General features: G+C 43.2%; 1 protein-coding gene across 2 annotated transcripts in view; it reads right to left on the bottom strand.

The window, feature by feature from the left end:
• Nucleotides 1-900: 900 nt before the first annotated feature.
• The window catches only part of TMTC4 (transmembrane O-mannosyltransferase targeting cadherins 4), a 61,992-nt gene continuing 47,989 nt past the window's right edge, over nucleotides 901-14,903 (bottom strand). For both annotated transcript variants that reach the window (XM_080799759.1, XM_080799760.1), the window contains exons 12-18: nucleotides 14,611-14,690; nucleotides 14,347-14,454; nucleotides 14,100-14,241; nucleotides 8,068-8,182; nucleotides 6,752-6,864; nucleotides 3,633-3,702; nucleotides 901-2,182 (exon numbers count right to left, since the gene is read on the bottom strand). In XM_080799759.1, coding sequence (XP_080655885.1) covers nucleotides 2,034-2,182; nucleotides 3,633-3,702; nucleotides 6,752-6,864; nucleotides 8,068-8,182; nucleotides 14,100-14,241; nucleotides 14,347-14,454; nucleotides 14,611-14,690 — 777 coding nt within the window. In that variant the 3' untranslated portion in view covers nucleotides 901-2,033. The remainder of the gene's footprint in view (nucleotides 2,183-3,632; nucleotides 3,703-6,751; nucleotides 6,865-8,067; nucleotides 8,183-14,099; nucleotides 14,242-14,346; nucleotides 14,455-14,610; nucleotides 14,691-14,903) is intronic.

The raw sequence follows: 14,903 nt of genomic DNA, 5'->3' as shown, positions 1-14,903 counted from the left end.
CTAACCCCTACTGTGATCAGCAATAAAAACATTAAAATAAAATAAGGGGGGATCCGGGAGACAGCGTCCCACTTCCGGTGGCCAGTGGAGTGTGGGGACGGCGACCCGGGGAGTAGAGGGTGGCCGCCCACAGGTGGTGGAGAAAGAAGAGTGCTCGGCTCCGCAGAGACAGATGACTGCCTGAAGCCTCGGTCAAATTAATGACTGTTGTCTCTGGAAAGAAGAGAGCCGGACGGAAATCCCCAGAGATGGAACGGTGACAGCTAAGGGGATCGCTTCTGCAGGCAGGGGTCCTGGATGTGGGTGTCTTGATTTGACGCGGAAGTTTTAGTATCTGTAGGAAAAAAAAGTCCTGAAGGAGCTTTCTCACAAGAAATATTTTTCTTTACTCTCAGAAGGCAAGCACCGTTTTAAAGAAAGAAATTCGCTTTAAAAACAAAAAAGATCAACAAGCCTAGGGTGCATCTATTATCCGCTGGGCTGAGGACGGTAGGAACATAAATAAGACTAAGACAGCTGCTGCCCCGAGAGATCTATAAATTGTTACTGTTAGTTTGGGACCTTTTAAGAAACGTTTGAAACACAGCACTTTCTTTTCTGATGTATGTCAAACACCAGCCCTTTCTTTCCTGATGTACCTCAAGCCACGGTAAGTTACAATTTCTAAATGGCAATTCTACGCAGATCTGCGCCATCCCCCACCCCCCCAACACAATGTGAGTGTAGAGAATTCAACACATCTCATTGTGGATCTGCGCATCCCATTCTCTAAACCTGGATAACTCCAGAGTACAGTCCTATTATGCGGTCCCTGACACCAAAGAGAAGCCACATACCAGAAGGACGAATTGGTCACTTTGATTTCATTTTAAAGGGAAAGGAACACAAAGTTCACTAACTTGAAAATCATCTATTCAGAGGGCAATGCGACATCACACAGTACCAGTTTGTGTAATAATTTTACTGCATAAGAAATTAGAGAGATTGCATAAATCATTAGCTCAACAGCATATACTGAGGAATAAAATAAAGCAGACATGGTTATTCTGGTCAAATAAGACAGGAGAAATTTCAATTTTGAAAAGTACCACAAATACCCCCAATGCAGCTCCTTTTAAGAGAAAATTTACCTCTTGCACTTTCTGGATATAGTAATGACTGCAGTTCCATTAAGCCAAATGGAAAACTGCTTTACAGCTAAAAACATAAAAAAGCGACGTACATAGATATGTAGCCCTCTTAGTACTGGATACAACAAAAACAAAGACATCAGGCTGCCTGCTTTTGCCTAAAGCATGGCTTGGATTTCTATTAATAGTAACAACTTATATAGAATACGAATACTACATAATTTCCTATGTTACGAAGCTGAACTTGGGAGAATCCAAAAATTATTGCAGGAGTGAGTGTCTTCTGATGGGGAAAAAGTATATAAATGTACTAGATGCTAAAATTTTCATTCTTCATTCAATTTTTTGCCCTGTTCAAAACATAAAAATACAAATAAATATATTTCCTTACAAGTGAAGTACACTGCTAAAAAAAAAAATTAAAAAACCAAAAATCTTAATTTACTCTTTCTTGTCATTAAATAAAAATTCTAATATACAGACACATTCGATATTTATATAAATTGTAGGAGTCAGTTTGTCATTCCTGGCTCACGACTGACCTGTGATAGCGCTAGTCTCTATACAACATGGCTCACACCCCCAGTGCAGGTTTCATTCTACTGCAAGTCGCTCTGGGTAATTTTTTTTCCTTTTTTCTTTTTAATTAAAAAAGATTTCACTCTTGGAATTGGAGAATTTACATTTGAGTCGTCTGAAAAAATACAATTTCAATGCAAAAACCACATCGAGCTTTCGAGAGTATATTGCTGGTGCTGTAATCTTTTTGCATGTCTTTGTTCTCATAGAAAAAAAAACAACAAAATAAACAACATGTAAGACTTTTAAATGGTTAAACGTAACCATGTAATATTAACAATAGGCTTCATGCACGCAAACCAACAAAAAATGCAGACGAGAGGCTCAGACGTCTTTCTTTTGCATTTGTTCCAGCTTTCTTCTTAACAGACCATAATTCTCCTTGGTTCCTGATGCAGTGGGGTCAAGCTGCAGAGAGATTTCGTAGTGCTTTTTGGCCAGGTCGAGATGTCCCCAACGATGATAGAGCACAGCTGAAACAGCAAGAGATGGTTTCATTGGAAACGCTTCTGAATACCCTGCAGTGTTCCCAACCGCTTGCAGGGGGAAAAAAAAATTTACAGCACCTTTGCAAACAGTTCTCAAAAATCCTTGTTTAAAATAATATTGTTTGTACCACAAGCTTTATTTATTATAACCACACTCCCTGGTGATTGTCCGTTTAACCACCTCCGGTCACTCCCGGAGTTCTGTGTATCACTAGACATGAGCCTTCTCCCTACAGCAACATTATTACATAAAGAAGTAAAAGGAAGGGGCGCCTGGGTGGCTCAGTGGGTTAAAGCCTCTGCCTTGGGCTCAGGTCATGATCCCAGGGTTCTGGGACTGAGCCCCGCATCGGGCTCTCTGCTTATCGGGGAGCCTGCTTCCCTTCCTCTCTCTCTGCCTGCCTCTCTGCCTACTTGTGATCCGTCAAATAAATAAATAAAATCTTAAAAAAGAAGAAGAAGAAGAAGAAGAAGAAGAAGAAGAAGAAGAAGAAGAAGAAGAAGAAGAAGAAGAAGAAGTAGTAGTAGTAAAAGGAAGTATGCTAAGGAAATTTCCAGGAAGTCAGGCTGCATCGAGCTGGGCTCCATCGCCGCTCAGAGCCCCGCAGCACTCCAGCATCTGAATAATGACGCCCCTATGTCTTTCTGGCAAAATAACAGCTTGTTTGTTCCTCACTGGAAATAAGGGCGCTAACATTAAAATCTGACCAGAAAAAAATGGCATGTAAAATCTAATCTTTAGAATGGTAAAGCGTCTGATTATTATTGTGATTTTCTAAGTAAAAGCAACTTTTTACACAGGCAGGGGAGGAATGGTTGCTGCTTCGTGACTTTCCCGAGAAGCAGCTAGAGTCTGTAGGGAACAGGTTTGGTAAAAACACACTCACACATGGAGCATTCTCAACATCCTCCCTGTTATGCTCTAAAAATCTTAATTATTGAGATGTGAAAATGGGAGAAAGGAATTCTAAGGGATAAATCATTGCAGACGCACGATTAGCCAAGACACGAGAGAACGTAAGGACACAGCGGAGACTCGGCTATAATGGCAGTTCCTCCAGGGAAGAAGGGAAGGACCTAAGTGAGACCAGACACTTCCAAAGTACTTCTCAGTTTGACATTCTAGGATCTTTCATACAAAAGAAGAAAATCAAAGCAGATCATAAGAAAGGGATAAACTGAGTGGGGGATTATTGGGGTTGGTCTGGTCATATCATTATGATTTGTAAATATGACTATTACATAGCTACCTTTTTAATGTGATAATTCCTTAAAAAAAAAAAAACTTAACACATCTTAGAACCAGATTATAAAGGCCAACACGTGCTAGATTTGAAAAAAACACATTCTCCCAACTTTGATTTTACAGAGAGGCACCCATTTCTTTCAACTTACACAGAATTTCGATAGGATCCAAACGAAAATATTTCCTTACCCAAATTGCCATGGTAACTTGCAGCATTTGGATGAGCTTTAATTGCTTTGAGGAATAAAGCTTCAGATTCCTAGAGAATGGTATAAAAAATAAGGTATTGCACGATGCAAAAGTCACACACAGTTTTGCTGCTTACGGTTTTCACACTTTTAATGTCCTCGTTTTGTACCACTGGGTCCTTCCCACAGCAAAATCTGGGAAGGCCAGCGGGACCACACCCTGTTAAGAGGTTCTGAAGGGCAGTCAGGGAAGTGTGCCACGGGGCGAGGGGACAGGGCAGCCGTGAGGGGAAGATGGGTGTTGGCTGCAGAGAGAGCGCGGATACACTCATGAGTTGTGCCACCTGCCTCCCGCAAGGGGATGGGATTTTGCAACTTGAAGGAAGTAGCTCCATTCAGGTTTCAGTGGAGAATGAGCCAAAGTCAAGTGGCCAGGAAGGGTCCGGGTGGTTGAGAACACCCACAAAGTCATCATTTTCAGTCAGCCTCAATGAACTCACTTCTAATATTCTCAAGGTAGGAGCTGGGGCCAATTTAACCTCCCACAAGAACTCACGACCCTCTCAGCCATCCATAAGCAGCCCATTGAGCTGGAAAAAATAAGCGGAGAGAATTCTGTCATCTAAGCGGTCACAGTACTGTATATGACCATGACCAAAGGCCCCTGAGGTGTGTGGACGGATGCTTGTATAGACTTGCACTTCCTCCGGATAGGGCTCGCTTCCAAACAGTTTGCTGTAAGGCACGGCCAAGTGTCTTCTTACCCTATCTTTATGGGACCATGGTTGCCTGGATGGTCCCGTTCGACCATAATAGCAGGAAATAAAGATGCCTGACTGTTTTCTGCGGACACCTGCTGGGGTAGCTCTTCACACCGTCTACATCTGTGTTCCCGAAAGGGACATACAAGGGTTAGTGAGTACCAAACACTACGCTGAAACAACTCAAGTTGTTGGTTCCGGGATGGGTTTGCTCCTTCTAGCTGCATGATCTCAGAGTTTTCCAAGGGGGCTTCCCACATCTAGGATCACGGATTTTATAAAGTAAAGGAAGACAGATTTCTTTGTCCTGAGATGGCCTGTGGTATTCCTGAGAAGCAGGCGGGGCATTTGGGCAAACATCTCTGGAACCACAAGCTTTGAGAGAGAGCGGGCAGAGAAAAATTTGTATTTTGGAAATGTCATCCAAAAAGGACTGAATGAAGACATCAGGGTAACATACAAGATGTCAGCAAACATCACTTCCAGAACTCAGCGTCTACATTCCAAGGTAGAGTAGCTGAAACTCTTTCAAGGTAGTGTAAGGTTCTCCTGCCATGTTAGGTACATTGGAAAAAAAAAATCAAATGGATTGTAGAGATTTGTAGCTATGCTCTAAGTAGTTATGCTTTCTGACAACTTTCAAACATTATCATTTAGCCTAAAATCTGAGAAATAGGAAGGCCAGAGAATCTAAACTGACTTGAAAACGTCTTCTCTTTCCTTATCTTAGGCTCAGCACCCTGGCCTAGACAATTAGGATGCAAAATATCTAGAAAAATAGGAAACCCATTTTTCTGTTCTGCTCTGTGGAGTATTTTCTACTCTATCTGGAACAATGTCAGCTGGAAGTCAAATGGACCGTGGGTTCTGTCCCCTGAATAGAATTCTAGTTTATACGGGCGCCTGGGTGGCTTAGTGGGTTAAGCCTCTGCCTTTGGTTCAGGTCATGATCTCAGGGTCCTGGGATCGAGCCCCGCATCGGGCTCTCTGCTCATCAGGGAGCCTGCTTCCCCCTCTCTCTGCCTGCCTCTCTGCCTACTTGTGATCTCTTTCTCTGTCAAATAAATAAATAAAATCTTAAAAAAAAAATTCTAGCTTATAGACTCTGGGATGATGGAAAAATCAATACAGTGGTTACAGAGGCTGTCTTTTGAAAATGAGCGGCTGTTGCTGGTGGTCGCTGGACATCCCGGCTGACGGAGAAGGCTGGAGAGGAACCTAGATGGGAAAACCACAAACCTTACCTTCCTCCCCCAGCTCTACATAGGTAAACCCACAAAACATAAAAATTCACCCCCTTAACAAGCATCTCTGGAGCAAAATCTAGAAATGTTGAAATGTGTGCTGAAGCTATTAAACTCCCTGATATTTAAAAATGAGAGACGTGCATGAAATAGCTTACTGTTATCGTGGAAAACTATGCACGTGATGATATCCTGGTGAGCAGAAGAGAAATAAATAACGTGGAACGAACAGAAACTGATCACCTCCTTTGGCCTCGTGTGATCAAAATCACATAGCTCTGGATCCCAAAAGAAAATCCTTCTGTCATGAAGGATTAAGGCGCTATTTCTGGAAATGTGTTTTCTGTAACATCTGTGTTAGAAACCCAGTGCCCTGTGTTACAAGTGCCCCGTGCCTGACTTTAACGACGACGGAGACAGACCTCTTGTGTGGAGGGATCTGGGCCAAATGCATCTCACACACTCCCCCCTTGGTTCTGATACATCAATTTAAAGTTTGAGGTCACGGGTGTTAGGCACACTGAGTCCCCTTAGGGACATCGGGCATCATGCCATGCCCCTTTTGATTCGTGGTCCACTCCTGGCCAGTCCTGGGAGCTGGGTCAGAGAGAGTGTGGATCTCGTATCTCGTGGTTCCATTGGTCAGCTGCTGCCTGGGCCTTGCGGACAGCCTACGACAACCCTAGATGCGGCTGGAGGCAGCAAGTGCCACTCCTGTATTCCCCACGGGCTGTCACTCCTTTAGGGCAGAAGCCGGCCCCAGCAAACAACCCAGAGCTCCCGTCTGATGGCAGGGACAGCACTGGACAGCTTTGTGCCACAGTGGGGGCTGGGGCATCGGCAAGGATGAGCTGTCACTGCCTCCTCCTTGGGCTTCTCCTCCCCTCCCCACCTTTGAACAAGGTAATGAACTCGATGAGAAAGGACATGAAGTCTGACCCCGCAAACCCATCTTTCGGGCGACTTCTCTAGGAAGCAAACTGACCGAGCCGCACTGGTGCCCTGCTCTCACTCTTTTGGCCTAATCCTGAGTTTAACTGGGCAGAAGTAACACTTATGGCTTCTGTCAGGTGCTGGCATTAACCGCCAGAAATCACGGCCTGCGGTTTACACACCTTGTATTTCTGGGACTTGCCCAGCACGTTTGCCAACGAGAACATCAGAGAATGATCATTAGGTATTAATTCCAGGGCCTCTCTTCCAACTGCTTCGGCTTGGGCTAGATTACCTACAAGGAGAACACAGAAACATTTAGAAAAACATGTTAACATTGTACTGGTGTTTTATTCTGTCTCTCTAACAGTGCTTACATGCATTGTACACAATGATGCTGAATGAAGAATGAATGAAGAAAATGAAGAATGCATAACACACATGTACACATACGATATATACGCGACAGACATGTGCACATACAACACACACAAAACACAGATGACACACAACACACACAGATGCACAATACGCTTATACAAGCATATGCACAACACACACAACACAGATACACACACACACACACACACACGATACAATCTGTTGTAAAACCAATGCAGTCCAGCACAATTCTGACATAATATATAAACAGCCTTTGATTAAATTCTGTAAAAGCACATAAAACCTGATTTTCATTTCTCCCCAGATACCAGTTACACCTAAACTGGAGAAAGGCAGTTTGGAGAGTAACAGTATCCATAGTAACACTTTAATAACTGAATATATTTATCAGATCGAAGTACACAGTTTATACCTTCATTAGAGGCAAGTGTGTATCTCTTCTCCACACTGCTTAGACAGCTCACTGGCTTGAAATTCTGCCAAATTAAAACTATCATTTCTTACGGGACGCTTGGATTTTTCAAAAGTAGGGGAGCGGAGTAACTCCAGCTGCTGGAGCTAAGATCCCGGCTCAGAAACCACATCAAGTCTGTTAGCATTATATCTAGACTAAGAACCCATGGCTCTCAGTGTAGGTTTGAGGGCATCTCTTTTAAGAAGAGTCCATGAACTTGAGAGCATGGACCTCACATTTATTAACCCCAAGCCATTATTGTTCACTTTTGGGTACCTCCAGCATCCGAGATGATGGGCAATCCTAGATCAGTCTCCAGAAATGAGAGCTTCATGGCCATCTTCCCCCAGGGCTCAGCACTAATTCTAAGTCAAGTGTCATCTTCCCCACACATACATATTTCAATATGTCAATATTGACATGTTTCAATGTCAATATGTCAAAGGAAACTGTTTTCTAGAAGAATAATTTTAGCATGTAAAATAACAGCCTCTGTTAATTTTTTTCCAAGTCATCCACACTAGAGAAAAAAAAGCACATAGAATCTGTTTGGGCGACTTCTCCGGGAAGCAAATTGACCAAGCCAATGGCGCGGCACTGGGGCGTAGTGTCCCCTGATCTACGCGAGGCGCCTTTCTGTACCTGTGTTGTCGAGCAGTATAATCATGTTGTTCCAAGCCAAACTGTGCTCCGGCTTCAGCACAGTCGCGTTCCTCCACGCGTTCAGGGCATCCACGTGGCGGTTGAGATCCGCATACTGAAAATAAAGCCCAGCCCCGGAAAATCAATATTCCAACGTCACTGCTTCCTCTCTCTGAGGTACACCCAAAACCAAACCCCAAACTCAACAAAGCCTAGCTTGTGCTTACTGAGCTCCTAAGTTTTCACAGTAACTCAACTGACCCTCAAAAGAGCTCACTGAAGTAGATAACCATCCCCATTGTACAGATGCAACAACGGAGGCACAGAGAGACTGAAGTTAATTTCTCTAAGTTACACGCTGCTCACAGTTACAGGTCTAGAAGTGGTAAAGCAGGAACAAGCACCGATAGTCTAGTTTCCGAGCCTACAACCTCTTGACTGTAATTCATAATTTAGCAATTCCAGGGGTCAAATAATATTTGAGACTCCCGGAGAGACATAAATGAAAAACCTAATCATTAGTCTTCTAGAAAGGCTTCACATAGTGTATCTTTGGTAAGGTATTATTTAAAGTGGTAAATAAAATATTTAATGCGATTAACAGCTACGTATGTTAAATTCACCTTTTGGAGGACCCTCTAGCAGGGTCTTCCTGTCTATGTACAAAATGATGAGTGCGTCAGACATACTTAGTAAACTCCTTGGAAAAGTCTCAAGTGGCAACGTGAAACCCCTTGGTGATTTTTTAAAAAGATTATATTTTTAAGTAATCTCTACACCTAACATGGGGCTCGAACTCACAACCCTGAGATCAAGGGTCACCTGCTCTATGGACCAAGCCAGCCAGGCACCCTGCTTTGGCAATATGAAGCCTGTTTGCCTCCCGTAGAAGGAGAGAATTTTCTGTGGCTTTCTTTTGAGAGGGCATGTTGTTTAACACTGATAGCAACACACAATGGGTAGCTTTCAATGTGCCTGGTTAGGAAGAGTATTCCCAGGGGGAAAGTGATGGATTTATTCTGGCCAGTGAACCTCTTGCCCTGTTTCACTCAGTTCCAATGCCCATCTCGTCTGAATGAACTTCGTTCCTTTACCTCTGCAAAAACTACGAATGATAACCATTTATCCAAGTTTAAGGCAATTTGCTTCCTCACTGGCAAGTCTGTCTTTTTATTAGACAACAGAAACATTCTCACTTTCTCTATGACCCACACAGCACACAGGTGGCATATTAAGTAAGGAAAAGAAAGGTTTAATTGGGGAGACCCTATGAGTATCTATTTGCTGATGATGTTGTCAGATTTCCCATGAGACTCAGAAACTCAAGTCACAGTATCTCACCCTGTAAGTAAGGAAATGATATGAAAAGTTCAAAAAGTTAAATAATTAAGGGTGTTAATTATGCCAGCATTTAATTGCTTGTATCGGAGTTTCCATTGATTTATTGGCCCATTCTCTCTAACAAGTGACATGCATTTGAGTCAGCTGGACAACCTCTGTGGTGACATTCTTAATACACAGGCAAACCACCAGAACTTCAATTACACAAAAACAAAATTCTTCACGTATTTTATTATTTCTTCTTATTACTATTTCCTCAAGGATAACAACAGACAGAATTAGGTAAAATTAGCTATCCTTTTATTTTGTCTCAACTTGCCCCTTCTTTTAGCATCCTGCGTGAAGTGAACAAACACTTTAAGGGAAGCAGAGAAAAATGGGGATTTGGCCAGAACTACCAATCCAAAAAGGGGACAGGGAATGCACACATTATTTACCTACGAGCCCTATGCCCATCCTTCTGTACTCCATAAAACACATTTCTCAGGGTCCTTTGCCATTTGGTTCCTTGCTAGGTTTCTGCCAGGAGTCATAGGTGACATCAGCTGGCGGGGAGAGGGGCCCCTCCCCCCACTCTCACACTGTCCCTCCTTTTCCTTGGTCGTGCATCTGAAGGGGCTTTGTCTCTCCCTCCACAGTGCCAGGCTAGAAGCAGCAGTCCCCCTTCATGATTTCAGCTCTTGAGATTATGGGGGCCTCTGAGATGGTAGCCCCTTCTCTGAGCCCTTATATTCTGGTCGTGCCATTTCCTCCTGCTGGTCCCCCCAACCCTACAGGTTTCCTTATACTCTCAAAGTTAACGTCATCTTTCCATCCTGTCATCCAGTCTTCCAACAGTTATCTAACCAAGTCCCAACACTGAATCTTCTCTATTTAAAATACTTAGCACAGGGGCACCTGGATGGCTCAGTCCAAAGAGCATGTGACCCCTGATCTTGGGGTTGTAAGTCTGAACCCCATGTTGGGTATAGAGATTACTAAAAAAAAGAAACTAAGTATGATACAATATAATAATTAGCATTGTTTCTGTTTTCCTGACTGGCTCCTGACTGATATGATCAGGCTTGCATAATGAATCATCTCTAGTTAATATCTCCTGAATTTCTCTAATAGAACTGAAATTCTCTAATAGTAACATGTCGCAAACAATCCAGCTTTTGCCAATTTTCTATTTCACAAGGAAACTGCATTATATTCCCTTTTTATATGGGCGCAGAAATCAAAGCACATTTCTGTCTCTCATTACTAAAGATTGACTAAGGAGGATTTTTAAAAAAGAAAAATTTAAGTTATTAGCTTCGTCTTATTCACCAATATATAAATGTGTCGGTTGAGCTGTTAAAGATTAAGCTCTTAATGCTTTTAAGCTGTCAAGCAGGCAAAAGCTGGATAATGAAACAACAATGGAGAGCAAAATCTTTAAATAAGCAAGAACGGTTGCAGAAGGGAACACAGGAAGATCATTTCACGGTAGCATAATTAGTAAACAATATACACAGAGAGTACTACAAAGTCTAATATACTTAATACTACAGATGATCTCTACACGGAAGTGGGAATGAATTCCAAGGACTGGAGCACATGGATAAAATCCTGACTTTCATAATCTGTTTTCTTTTCTTTGGACCTCTTACAGAGGGCTTATTAGCGTAAATTCTCTATTAATCAATCCCCAAGGAACTGCAGCGACAGGCAGTTACTAGGGGAAGGAAAAAGCCTGCCAAGTAGTATAGCCTTAAGTGTAACCTGGAAGGCTGTAGGCAGATACACTCTGCAAACAGGAACTTAAAAAGCTACCTCCGGAACAGAAGAAAAAAAGTGGGAGAATTCATACGGACGTCATATATAATGTCGTGCAAGTCCTAGTGCAGTAGACACAGTAAACAGAAACGGTCATCCCTGCACGTGTTCAGATAACACCCAATTTGCTCCCATCCTCTGTTCTCACTTCACTGACCTTGCAAGGGTCCACCCTGCCTTATGTGATTGAAGTTTTTGGTCTCTACTTGTATCATTATGGCGAGGTTTTCCTGTCTTCCCACCCTCCTCCCCAGAGAGAACAATACAGAGGATCAAAATATACTATCCCAAATATACCACCTGGATGTAAGGATTACTGTACTAAAGACACTTGAGATTCAGCAGACGCAGAAAGAAGGATTCCTGGAGCTTCCCTTATGTGACTAAAAGCAGAAACAAGAGACATAAGGACTGCCGTAAATCCCCTCTCCTGGGGATGTTGTACGGCCTTGAAGAAGGACCTACACAAACCTTCATCAGTTTCCCCCTGTGTTTACCTTCTGACAGTTTGCCACCCTCAGAAGCCCAAAACCCCTTCCTTTCCCCTGTCACTTCTCTATAAATTTACTGTTCTTTGTTAAGGTGCTACATGAGCCCAAGTTCTAACCACCCCCTTTGAGTCACTCATCACTGAGTTTTTCCCCAGGTGTATCCCCAATGCATATGTGGATAAACGGTTTTTCTTTCTTGTTCATCTGTCTGTAGTCAGTCTAATTGCAGGGCCCCAAAGGCAGAACCTAAGAGGGCAGAGGAAAGTTTTTTTTTTTAATCTGCCTTCAACAGCTTCTCACTAGAATAATTTCAGCTCTCCTTGGCTCTTCAGGTTTCACAGAGAAAGCTGTTTCTACATCCGTGTTTGTAACCGGATCTAGTTTGTAACTAGCACAGAATTTTAAAATGTAAAAGGAAACAAGTGGGAAAAGGCCAAGTGGCTCTGGAGAAAGTTATGTGGGACAACAATTGCTATCAATTTTCCTTGTTTAAACATCTCGCTGTTGCACGGATTCAGTCATATTACTGCCACCTTCCTCCAAGCCCAGGAAGAAACAATTCCTCTTTTCCACACTAGAGTACGTAAAAAAAGATGGTATCTTCCCCAGATACATCATAACTGAAACACGTTTTCTATTCTTTGAATAATAAACACGCAAGCCACTTCACTTGAACATTTATAACACACGCAGTACCTGCTCATTTAAATGGGTGTATGCATAGTGGAAGCAGTGAAACTTCACCATCATTAGCCACACGTTCTTGTCACTTAGTTTCCTCCATTCATAAAATTCTACCTCCACGACATGCAAAATCATTGCTAAGCAATCCAGAAACAAAGCAGTTTAGACCAAAACACATTCCCATCAGGCTAAGAATGGAAGCCTGGATTTGTGATAATCCTTAAAGCGACTCATGTTTCCTAGGCTGTGCTCCCCAAACAGTCTCTTGTGCTCTGAGCTGGTCAGTCGGTCTTCTCAGTCCTCAGATAGATCTGCTTCCCAAATGCAGGGCCATCAACAGAGTATTGGGATGACCAGAGAGTTTCATTGGTGTTTTGTAAATACAAAACTATGTTTGTATCATCTGTGGAGCCTCTGATCCCATAAATCTGAGATGGGGTGGGAGGACCTGGATATTCAACCAGTTTGGGAAACCACTGGTTTTGATAACGTAAGGATCCCATAAAACCAAGAAGTTTCTAGACCCTTCACGTGAGGACAAACAGGCATCTCTTTAAAAACCAACTTTGACGTCCTCCTACCTGTGAGCCTAGGCTGGATGGAATCTGGGAAATTATATCTAAACTTTTTAAAAAAAATCACATCACTATTCGTGTATTCCAGTTTGGCTACAATGAATAAAACACCTTTCTCTTAACAATCTCATTTAACCAAACTGAATATATTAGGAACATATGCGTGAGTTTCTTGACGCCAAAGTGAAGGGAGAATATACCGCTGTCTGTGGGTATGTCTTATTCCCCCAGTCTTACAGAGGTATAATTGGCATAGAACCTATAGAAGTTTAAAGTGTACAATGTGATAATGTGACGCCCGTGTATATACGACCCCAAAAAGGTTAGTTACACCACCTCCATCATTTCACATCTTTGTGTGCCCGGCTCTCTTCTTCATTAAGAAAATCCAGAGTTTTAAGGACTGAGCTGTGCATCCTAATGGAGGTTTCTCAGAAGCAATGACAGAATCCATGTCACCATCATTTTCCGATACATGCTTTCAGATTTTAACATTACTGAACTTATTGTATTAGCTATGTTGCAATATCTATTCAAACAAAGAAATAAAGTATGGGGAAGGACAATCAAGAGCAATCAGATCTTGAGTCAGTAACTTAGAAAAGAAAGTCACTATGGAGCACACTCTTTCCTATTTCCATTGGATAATCTCGAAGCGGTTTCAAATAAATCCCCCCGGGCTTTCTGTTACGGGAAGAACAGCTAGTGCGAGTGCCGAGGACCGCAGGGGCTGTCCCTGGAGGAAGAAGATGGAAACTCAGCAGCCGTGTTACGGGTTTGCTTTGTTAATCTCAGCTTTTATTCATGTTTTTGAAACCGAGAAACTGATGTTTATCAGGAAGTGACCCTTGGAGTACTGTTTTACAGGGCACGAGGGACTTAAAAAAATTCTAATTTATTCCTTGGTTTAACCTGTGGCCTTAGAGATAATTTAACACTTGCCTAATTCAAGTTGAACTGCTCTCTACTCCAGCTTAAAGAGTCACAGACAAGGACCTCAAACAGCTACCTTCACGGGACGAGCATGCGGAAGAACTTTACAGGGCGTAGCGTGCTGGCACGAGTGGTGCTTCTACCATTTTATCATATAAAGGGAAAAACCAAGCTTTTCCTCCGCAGCCCTGGGACACCTTACACTTACCAGCCGCCCGAGGTTGTAGTAACAATCTGGGTACTTCCTTCTGTGTTTGATCGCCGTCCGGTAACTCTGCTCGGCGGCTTCGAAGCGTTTCAGGCTGTTCTGAACGATGCCTAAATTCATCCACGCGGCCGCGAAGTCCGGCCTGGAAGAGCATTTTTTTCAAAAGAGAAACAAGGACAAGAAAGGCCCCGACCCCGGAACGCAGGCGCCTCTCTCTGCCACCGGGATCCCGCAAACCCGCGCTTACTGTATCCGCACGGCTAGGGAGAGCAGCTCTTCTGCTTCCTGCAGCTCGTTCCTCTCTTTCAAGATGTTTCCAAGATTATTCATGGCGTGAACGTACTTGGGATTTAGTCTGGAAGCGGAGAGAGAAACCGAGCTGTTAAAATGCTCAGTGGTCTTCACCGAACTGTCAGGAACGGGCACGGATATCTGAAAGTCGGGGTCTTTTCTGAATCCCCGACAGTTAAAACCAGACACAGATGTGAATGAGACAAGACGCTTGCTGTACCTCACGGCTTCCCGGTAGTATCTGATGGCGGCTGTCTGATTGCCTCTGTCCGCCAGGTTCTTGCCAACGTTGTAGTGAACCTGGAAATACAGATATAAACTTGGCCGTCAGCGGACAGGCGTCTTGGTTCAGAGCTGCGATACCTATCGCAGCTTCTCACCGAAAACCTAAGCGAAAGGGAAGACAGACAAACAAAACAAAAACCCCACACCACCAGAGCTTTGGCTAAAACCCTACGGAGGGCAGGCCAGGGTCACACTTTAATCCACATCCTGTAAGAAAAGGTGGGAAGG

Source organism: Martes martes, assembly GCF_963455335.1.
Source record: "Martes martes genome assembly, chromosome: 3".
Taxonomy (NCBI): domain Eukaryota; kingdom Metazoa; phylum Chordata; class Mammalia; order Carnivora; family Mustelidae; genus Martes; species Martes martes.
This window is presented reverse-complemented; position numbering and strand designations above follow the sequence as displayed.